The sequence below is a fragment of the Brassica napus genome, chromosome C3 (assembly GCF_020379485.1).
Source record: "Brassica napus cultivar Da-Ae chromosome C3, Da-Ae, whole genome shotgun sequence".
NCBI classification, from domain to species: Eukaryota; Viridiplantae; Streptophyta; class Magnoliopsida; order Brassicales; family Brassicaceae; genus Brassica; species Brassica napus.
This window is the reverse complement of record NC_063446.1, coordinates 37786126-37797012: the sequence shown is the minus strand read 5'-3', so window position 1 is coordinate 37797012 and position 10887 is coordinate 37786126. Positions and strand designations below refer to the sequence as shown.

The following is a 10887-nucleotide window of genomic DNA, read 5'->3' as shown; positions in this document are numbered from 1 at the left end:
TTTCCATTACTTATTACTTTTTTTAGTTCGTTGACGACCACAAAAAAAAAAGTTTACATTCACTCAGCGTTAGTTTGGAAACAATCAAGCATATACATAACAACTAAACTTTACTAAACACACAGCACAAATGCACGTTCAATGCGGTTTCATCTTTTTTTTTATACCAAATTTTGTTTTTACAATGGAATCTCTTCATAGAGAATGTTAAACCAGATCAAAAGAATTGTCTTAGATTGGTTAAGTATTATGGTGTTCAGATTTGAGTGCTGTCCCAATTACATTAAGAGTCTGATGGTTAAGCTTAAGATTATAATTAACAAACTACGACTGGAAGATTAGTGCACGTATTTTATCGAACCTGAATAACATAATGTTGTTCTATTATATTACATTACAAAAGATACCAACTGATTTAATAGTTGAAATATATAAATACATTCTTATGTCAATACACATTATAGGCCCCGGCAAGAAAATTGATCAAAGACATGAGACTGAGACTCCTAATGTTGTTAGGAAACCAGTCCAAATCTCAACTTGTTTCTTGTTGATTCCGTCGTATGCAAACTTTTTTTATGTTCTTCACTACTTTCACAGGCTCTTAATGGAAGTATATGCAGAGATGTGAACGTCACAACACAAGTCTTTCTCCATTGCTTCCACTATCTTTAACTTCCACAACCTCCCATCCTTCTGCAATCATAACACACAGATCCAATCTAGCGTATAAAATAATATAATATTTCTAAAAGAACGTACCTTTAAAAGTAGAGATGTTACTCACCATAAGATCCAATGCTTGGTCTAAGGACATTCTTCCGAATAAAGAATTGATAAAGTTAGCAGTGGTGGCCTCTTGTTCATGTGTTCCAACATACCTGAGAAACAATGACTTGATAATTATTATATTCTTGTTTTCTAACTGTCTTTGGCAAAAAACTTACTCAGACATATTCTTACCCGGTTTGGGGGTTTAGTTCGATTGGAACTGTTCCGTACTTCAAAGCCTTGAGCTGCACCACGACAATACAGATTATATGAGAGAACAGATTTAATCAGATTCCAATCTGATAGATCAATGATGGAGTTTTGGAAACATACAGGGACTTGGAGAAGTGGGTCTTGGAAGAAGTTTAGACAAACCATAATGTCAGATCCCGCATAAATCAAATGAGAAACAACTTCATTGCTTCCTGTCACCACCTTCAGATTTCCTCCCTGTTCAAGATTATATACAAACCATCTCGTTTTCTGAGTAAGGAAGAAAGAAACATATAAAAAAGGGTATTGAATGCAAGACTGTTTTTTTTTTTTTTTTTTTTTAACTTGACCTCAATTTCATCTTGAGTTCTCTCCATTTCGTTGATTATCATCTGATCTTCATTCATTATCATTATAACAAACTGTTTTATGGTAACAAAGGAAAAGAGAAGACTAGTTAGATCATTAAGAAGTGTATTACAATCCATAGAGAGGAATAGATGGATCATTTTAGAACCTGGACATCATTCTTTTTTCTACTCCGAATAATTGACTTCAAGCTCTCGAGATCAACACCTGATATTTCTGAGAAGATGCACCCTACCTTAAAAGACAAGTACATACTTCAAGCTATGGTGAATGCATTCATAGCTTTGATCTTTTAGAGAACAAAAAAAAGTTAGAAAGCGAGAAACACATACAATGGTGGCTGAACCATTTTCCTCTAAACCAAGTTGACGCTGCAATTCAACTTTGCATGTTGATTTTCCCAGTAAATTTTCAGCACTGTAGTTTTGAGGGAGATAAACATCTATTGAAGGATCCCATTTTGAGTTGTCCAACCCATAGGGAGCAAAAAACAACTTCTCCCTAGATTTTTTTAACAAAAGACAAAATGCAATTATTAATACCATGGTCGGTGTTGTTTACGGTTAGCTAGAGAAGTGTCAGGAGCTTACTTGTGAACAGCTAAAGTTGGTTCAAGACCAGGGATTGATTTCGAAGGTGCTGATGACATTATTACAACTTTGTTTGAGTAGACAATACCACCCTAAGTAAGAACAAAGCAAAGACAACGTGAGAACACGAGTTAACTCTTGTGTACTATATTTTTCCTTGACAATTTTACCTTCAATATATTAACCATCTGTGGATTCGTGTTATCTTGTAAGCGATCAGCACGATGAAGACTAGCTGGATCAAGCCCACATAGCTCCAACCTCTCAGGAGGCACAAGACACTAAACACACACACACAAGACCGTATGATATACACAAGTTTTAAACCGTATCTAGCCAATGAAGAATGTATAAAACACAAAGGGAAAAAAAGAAAAAAGAAAAAAGAAAAAAGGCAAAGGTAGCTTGCCTTCGAATCAAATCCTTGGCATGACAAGAGTATTCTCGTACCTTCAAGTCCCTACAGAGTTCGCAAATAAGAACAGTAAGGCTTGATGGTAATCTTAAACTATGAACTCTAAAGTTTTTACCTGATTAACAAAAACATCCCAAAACAGCGGTCCAACTATTGCAGTTTGCCAGTTGTGAATGTGTAACACATCAGGCTGCTTCCCAGATTTTGCAATGTAATCCAACGAAGCACGAGAAAAGTAGGCAAATCTGATTTGCATTAACAGAATAAATAAATTAAAACTAGTCTAAAAGCAAATGTTGATCACACTAGTGGAAGGTAGTACAGACCTATCAACATCGTCTGGATAGCCATATACTTTATCACGGCTAAACATTGAACTGTAATACAATGGTTGAATAAATGTCACTCCTACTCCAGAGACAACTCTGCAATGAACAAGGTCCTGCTTTGCCTTAAAATTAACAAAGAATATCAAAATTTATAAGAAAGAAAACAATAACTAACTCACTCACTCACCCATTCCATATTCGGTTAGCATAAAGCTGACCATTGAAATAAGAATATGCATCAGCTTCGATTTCTCTAAGCCCTTCAACTTCGTCCAAATCAAGTGTAGAGTATCTATTAATATTCATTAGTAAGATTTTTTGCTTCACAACTGAAGATTATATGTAATTTCGAAAAGGATTATTTACTTTGGCAGTATAACTTCAACCAAGTAGCCTTTGCCTTGGAGTGCACAAGAGAGTCCTGTAATATATGAAGCCAAAGGTCCAACAGAAACTAGTGGATCCATCTCGGTGCAAATATGAATCACGTGGAGACCATTCCTGGAACCAAGCATAAACTTAAGATCCTACTTAAAAGGATTGAATTTGAAGCTAAATTAGCACTAGAATAGTCACCTTTTGCCTCTATTTGGTAACTGTCTAAGTTCTGCTAGAACTTGGGCATCTCCCTGTTGCAGGACATCAAGAGGAAACTCAGAGATGTTCGCTTGATGCTCCCTAACCAGTTGTCTCATGGATGAAGCTTCTTCGGTACCAATCAATCCATTGAGCACCATTGAATCAACGCGGAGAAGTAACTCCCATAGTAGAGATGACTTATCTGCTTATACACATTGTTAAACATTCAAAGGACTAGTATCACTATCACATCACATGACACATTAGTCAAAAGCAGGAAGAAAAAAATAGAAACCTTTCTTGATTACAATCTGACTTTCTGCTTCCAATTGGTTTAACCTCTCTAGCAATTCAACTTTCTCATTCTTCAGCTTCTCTAACTCCTCAACGGCAGCTAGGCGTTGCTTGTTTAAGTAAAGGATATCTAAACACACACACACACACACAACAATGACGATACCATACGACAACAATCTGTGAGTTAAACTAAATATTCAAGAAATCACTAGGCGCTAATTAGACATTTTATACGAGATTATTGATTATACGGGGGCCTAGACAGATATTTTGAGCTCCTAGATCGATTTTTTGAAAAATTGTTATCATTTATTTTAGGTCCGATTGGCCGACACGCCTATACTGATTTTTTAGAACACTAACTTTCAAAAAATATGAAAACTATAAAAAAGAAAATGAAGAGGAGTATACTTTGTTGAGCTTCTCTAAAGAGGTTCCATATATCCTTATGTTTATCTTCTTTTACAACAGAAGACACTCCAAGTTTGTCCTGTTAAAACTAACCAAAGTTATGTTCTGTAATAATAATCATAGAAGATTATTAACCCAAAAAAAAATACTAACCTGAGAAGAATTCTCAAGCTTTTCTTCATGCCCTTCTGATCTGTAATGAATACATAGAAAAATACACGTAAATGATCAATGTTACTAATTTAACATGACGAGTTTGAAATGAAACCTCAAACAGTGAAGCGCGTGAGCCTTTCGATGCTGCTTAAGGTTCACTAATTGAACTTTCGAGGATGACCCAATTGGCGATGGATTCCATATCCGTGGAAAATTCGCCGCTGATTGCATCTTTTCCAGAGTTCGAATCGCCGGCGATAGTGCTAGTGACTTCGGCAAATTTTGCCGGGGAACCGACAAAACAGAAAAAAACAGCCGTTTTAACTTTTAATATATCGAAAGTACTCCTCTATTTATTATTATCTTCAATATACACCCCAGAACTATCGTTAGATTCAAATTTTGCCAATGACAAGGCGGATAAAATAATGGCAATAAGTCCAAAACTGTTATTACTTCTAAAGCCCAGTTGTTGAGCCCATTAAAACCCATTGTATGAACAGAAATTATTCAGTTTTTCATCTCTGTTGTAGTCATCACTTAATGTGTGAACAGAAATTATTAAAACCCATTGTATGAACAGTCTAGTCATCACTTAATGTGTGACGTTATGAATTTATGATATATAGACCATGTTAGTAAGCCTTGTTTGTGTACTTGTCGCTGTGAGCTGCGATGTTGTTGATCGCAAAGTGTAAAGAATGTTCATGACCTTAGATTGTTAGTATTGTGTTTGGTGTTCCTTGAAATATTATGATCATTCGCTGACTCTGATAGTTTCAACTTTCAATTTATAGAGGTTATAGAATGAACCATACATACTACGGCTAGATTCTTCAAGACACACGCCAAGCACTCAAACTTTGAATACAGAATTTTTATATATTGGCTTTGATCAAATTAATGTAACCCTGTTTTGATAGTCTTATGATGTACAAATGCGAGACAGTTGTAACATAGACACAAGCTCAATCTGACACCATTAGGTCTGTCTATAACTATATCATGCAGATGGAAAACAGACATGTGATTAAATATTACAGAAAATCTTCTGAGTGTGTTTCCTCTCTGTTTTCAAAATTTTACATTTTCAAGTATTTTAATGTGTTGTTAAGTTTTCATAGTAATGAAGTAGCTCGTAGAGATAAGTTATGGGGATCGTTTCACTGGACCATATTTAAGTCCGTGATGGTCGGACTCAGAAACAGAGCGGTGATGTGAAGATGACAAGTTTATGGTCCCATTTTTTACTTGTATTGGGTACTATTTCACTCTCTCAGATGGACCACTGCAAAACAAAAAGGCTTTTGTTCTAATTTTCAATTTCAAACCGAAAGAAATAAAGAGAACTTTGTTGATACTTTCTATTGGTTTTATTTTCTTCATCATGCGTCGCTTTCACACCATGTTGTCTCTTTTACTACGTGGTTTTATGAAAAAGCAAAACATATCCCTTCGCAAATCTCATCTTTGTGCTCATGTCTCACACAAAACAATACACTTACAAAAAAAAACCTTTTTTAATTAAAATAAACAATGTCTCGCGAGCTTCATTCTTCCGTTTAAGCTTTGGTTGAACATTGTTTTACCATTCAAAATAGATTTCACATGATTAGCAAAAAGCTACGGAAATGGTCTAATCATTCTACTCACTACTATATATTAATATACGGGAAAATTGCCCAGAACAAAAATTTGGTATGGGTGTCCATACGTTATAAATCCATATTTGTCCATTTTATCTCTCTTTTACCTTTTCTATTTCTGAAACTTAATAAAAATAATAATTTTATGAATCAAAAAATAAAAAAATATAAACAACTAATGGAACACCCATATACACAAGCACATATTTTTCTTTTTTTTGAAAAACCTGGTAAATAAAATTTTCAAATTACGTTCTACTAAAAGTATAATTCTTCTTCTATGGAAATTGAGTTAGTAGAAAGCAAAATCTAAAATAAACACATCCATCTACTTGTTTTAGAACGCACAATCTACTTTTGATTCAATATCTAAATATGGGGAATGCGAATTCTACTAATTGTAAAGATAGCTACTTTTCTGAAAAATGCAGTTTTTACTTTTATGAAGTATTCTAAAATTTCTCGAATGTGAAATCTGGAAACTACACGAACGTCTAAGAAACGAGTCCTCAAGTTGAATGATGTCTTCATAAGAAACTTTTGCAACTCCTTTCCAATTTCCACACCTTGGACCTCTGAAACTGTCCGAGACTCTTTTGCCACATATTTCTCCAAAATCCGGATTTGCTTCCATAATCCAAATTTGGAAAGCATAGGAGAAACCCTCGAAAATGTAGTTGTTCTTCTTACCCAACTTCTTCCTAGCCTTCTCAATAGAACTCAGCAAGAATTCATAGGAGTGAAGACCCCAATGGAACTTCTAAAGCTTGTCAAGATCCATCACCAGCTTGATGTACATATGAGAGATGTTCACCTTCTCGTCTCTCCCCATCACCACACTCATTATCACGCACAAGTAGATCAACTTCATCCTATCACGTCGAGTCCAGTTGTGAACTTCTTTTAGATGCACCTTTTTGATCGACTACAAGGTGATCATACCACATGTCCTTAGTAGTTCACTCCAAAATTCCCTATCATTTTTCCATTTAACTACGTCACAACTACTTTCCCGTGAAATCTTAAGGCATGTCACAGCGTGGTACTCTTGAAGCCAAAACCGGAGAGGCGTCCTCGCAAAGAAAAACCATTTCTCATGCATCTTCGAGGTAATCAACTGTTTACACAAGAAGCTATCCACCAATTTCCCCGAAAACTTGAGCTTATTTTATGCAATAGCCATGATATGTTTGAAAACAGGATATATCTTGACATCATCGTACTCCGCAGACATAGCTTTGTTCAGATCCCTGATAAGTTCCATGCGGAAGCAGTTGTTGATCTTCTTCATCTAAGGTTCTAAACCCCATGCATACACTCGCTTAGGTAGCTCTAATTCCATATCTACAAAAGACAAAAAGAACGATTCTAGTTAAGCAAGCTAAGACAATTCACAAACGAAATAAGTTCATATAATCAGTTAAGCAAACTAAGAGAAGATTGTTATATAAAAACACAGAGACTATCATTTTGTTCATATAATCAGTTAAGAAAACTAAGTGAAGATTTTTATATAAAAACATAGAGACTATCATCCTGTTATAGTGAAACAGAGACAAACTTCAACCAAATGAAATCAATTAACCAACCCAAGTAAAATTGTTTTCAATAGAAAATAGAGACAACCTACAAGTAAAACTATCACTAGCAAACAGAGACAAACTACTAGTAGTGACAAGTTGAACATTGTACGCATGATAAGCAAGCAAAACATCATTATAGAAATGAAACCAAATACGACATTGTATGAGCTACAAGCAAAGAGAATCAAACTATAAGCAAACGAAATCAAATTGTCACTAGCAAACATAGACAAACTACAAGTAAAATTGTTTTCATAACTCTAGTGTCTATAGAATATTATTTTCAAATGTCAGAATTACAGAGACTATCATCCTGGTCAGAAACGAAATCAATTAACCAACCCATGTCAAGCGGAATCAATTCACAAAAATCAAACAAAACAAATATCAATTGATCCAAACAATAACCGGATCGAGGAAATGAAACCAAAAAATATAAAGTTGGAGATAATACCTTAGGTGAACACGATGTCAGAAAAAGAGATAGGCAGAGAAGCGGAGAGGTGGAGAGAAGCGGAGAGGCGGAGAGGTGGAGAGAAGCGGAGAGGCGGAGAGGCAGAGGGAAGCATAGAAAAGCGGAGTGTCGGAGACGGAGACAAGCAGATAGGTGCAGAGAAGCGGAGAGGCGGAGAGAAGAAGAGAGAAGTAGAGATAAGCGGAGAGGTGGAAAGAAGCAGAGGCAGGGAGAAGGGGTACACCGGAACAGAAGCTCGATTTCACCACTTGCCGTTGATTTCACCAGAGAAGGCACAAGATCGCCATCTTGTTCGTCTCGCGAGAGAGAGAGGCGGAGAAACCAAACATAAGGGTTACGTGTTTTGCCTTTTTGTTTTTATTTTATTTCCTTTCCCTTTGTTACACATTTTTTAAAATTAAATTTTTTAAATTTTTATTAGTTTAATATGTTTAATTAGATTAATCAAATGTTAGTTTAAGAATTATAAAAAATATTATACTAAAAGGACAATTTAAGAATGGGTCCTACTATATATTAATTGAGAAGTCACTTTAGTGACTTTTGCTTACGTGTCAATCATAAGTGAACTCTTACAGAACTGTTATAATTTAATTGGTCGATGATTTTTAATTTTTATTTATTTTATTTAGATCTAAAAAGAAAGATAAGTCTATAACCAATTAATATCACTTGCCAAATAATTTACAAACTATTACAAATAATGATTTATGGTAACTAATTGTTTAAATTATAGAAAGATAAATAAATTGATCATTTTTATATTTATAAAATACATAAAATAATAAATGACAAACAATTTATGTAAATCAATATAATGATTTTGTATTCTTATTTAAAAACATTATATTTTGTATAAATTATCATAATAACTATAAACATCTTCTAAAGTTCATATTATATGCTTTAATAAATCATTTATAAAAAAAATTATCAAATTATTTATCTTCGCTTATTGTATATTTTAAATTATTATAAGAGTTTGTAAGTCATGTATAAGAGCTTATAAATTAATTTATAAAATCTTTTTAAAATCTCATCCTACTACCCTACTATATATTAATTGAGAAGTCACTTAAGAGATTTTTGTTTATGTGCCGATTATTTATGAAATCTTAAAAAATTATTATAAATTGATTGGTCAATAATTTTTAATTTTAATTTTAATTTATTTTAATTAGATTTAAAAGAAAAAAATAAGTCTATAAACAGTTAATATCACTTGGCAAAAATCTACATAATATTACAAATAATTATTTATGGTAACTATTTGTTGAAACTATAGAAAGAATAATAATGTTTGATCAATTTTTTATATATTTTTAAACTACATAAAATAAGAAACAATATTTTTTATTAAAATTGATATAATGATATTATATTCTTATATAAAACCTTATATTTGTATATTTAATTAAATTTAAAAGACAAAAATAAGTCTATAAACATTTAATATCACTTGGAAAAAATCTACATAATATTAAAAATAATTATTTATCGTAACTATTTGTTGAAACTATAGAAAGAATAATAATGTTTGATCAATTTTTATATTTGTAAACTACAGAAAATAAGAAACATTTTTTTATTAAAATTGATATAATGGTTTTATATTCTTATATAAAGCCTTATATTTGTATATAATGTATTATAACAACTATTAATGTCTAATAAAATTCATACAAGCTTTATAAATCATTTATAAAATTATAAATACATTTATAAAATTATTTATCTTAGCTTATCATATGTTTTAAATTATGATATGAGGTTATAAAATCTATTTTGAAATTTCATTTTATATTTAATGAGAAATCACTTAACTAATTTTTTATTCGGTGTCGATCATACAGAGGGTTTGAGAAATAATATCATAATTTGATTTGTTAATTATTTTCAAATGTAAATAAAGAGTAAGAAAATCAGTTCAATAACCAGTTTTATCATTATCCAAACGATCTAAATATATTGCACAAAATAATTTATGGTAATTAAATATGTGATTTATATAATATATATAATGCTTCATAAAATAATTTTTAGGAATCAAGTATTTCTAAACTATATAAAATATTTCAAAAATTACAGTATTATATACCTTCAAAACTTAAGTAATTTTATTAAAAACTGAATCATGAATATAATATATAACTAATTTTAGTACGGTTATCAAAAAGTATTTGTCCTTTTTTAAAAAAAAATCATTCTTAGAATAATATTTAACAAAAAACACATAATGATAAAAATATATTTTAATTTGAAAAATCATAATAAATATATTGTTACAAAACATTCAAAACCACGAAATCGCTGGCATCCACCTAGTTTATATTACAGGGACAACCATATCAAAAATTTTGTTCTGTTTTGGTATTTTCCCCTATTAAATCAGAATAATTTTTTTTAGCTGAGCAAAGATTTGAATCAATATTGTGTAATGAGTAAAAACTAAAAAACTAAAAACTAATACAGTAAGAATCCTTATAGAGATGTGCGTTTAAGGAGACAGAAAGGAACACTACACGAGACGATGCGATTAGATATAGAATAAAGAAAAACAAATAAACAAAAGCTTAGTAATGGATACAACGTGCTTCCAATGGTTGCATTAATTTATATTTGAGCTTTGGATTCTTCTCTTAATTACTCTTAACCCAATGTCTCTCTCTTTATGCTTCATCCAGTACTAGTATTTTCGGTTAACTTGAACTTTTTTGGTTTACTTAAATTTCAGTTTTCAAGGCAATTTTAAAATTTAAAGGTTGGAAATAGGGAAGAGAAAGCCTAAGTATAAAATCAAGAAACGAATCTCCTTCGACACCTACTTCCCACAACGTTCCTCATCAAACCCACTAAGTTTCTTACATAAAGTTTCATTCACACATGCTCACCATATCGGATTTCGTAAATAAATAAGCTTTCCGGATATGGTTTGTGATTTATTTTAGATACCTAGACGTTTAGTAAGATACTGCAAAGAAAGTGAATTATTCTTCTCACTAACCAAGTCTAAAAAGTATATAACAACTAACGTTCCACTATTACTAGGTTAA

At 32.1% G+C, this 10887-nt stretch overlaps 1 protein-coding gene across 2 annotated transcripts; it reads right to left on the bottom strand.

Annotated features, from left to right (window-relative positions):
• Positions 1-331: 331 nt before the first annotated feature.
• LOC106348101 (probable starch synthase 4, chloroplastic/amyloplastic) lies at positions 332-4478 on the bottom strand. Of its 2 annotated transcripts, none has more exons than XM_048750614.1 (19): positions 4243-4478; positions 4128-4167; positions 3975-4053; positions 3562-3690; positions 3264-3468; positions 3054-3188; positions 2875-2979; positions 2685-2783; positions 2474-2603; positions 2353-2403; positions 2114-2224; positions 1944-2035; positions 1686-1854; positions 1502-1588; positions 1335-1406; positions 1105-1221; positions 964-1016; positions 763-881; positions 332-696 (listed from the first exon to the last, which is right to left on the bottom strand). In XM_048750614.1, the coding sequence occupies exons 1-19, from the start codon at positions 4359-4361 to the stop codon at positions 635-637; spliced, it is 1974 nt and encodes a 657-aa protein (XP_048606571.1). In that variant the 5' UTR covers positions 4362-4478; the 3' UTR covers positions 332-634. The 2 variants fall into 2 exon arrangements, with proteins under 2 accessions (XP_048606571.1, XP_013643215.1); XM_013787761.3 differs by having other exon boundaries at positions 788-881; positions 4243-4477.
• Positions 4479-10887: the final 6409 nt, after the last annotated feature.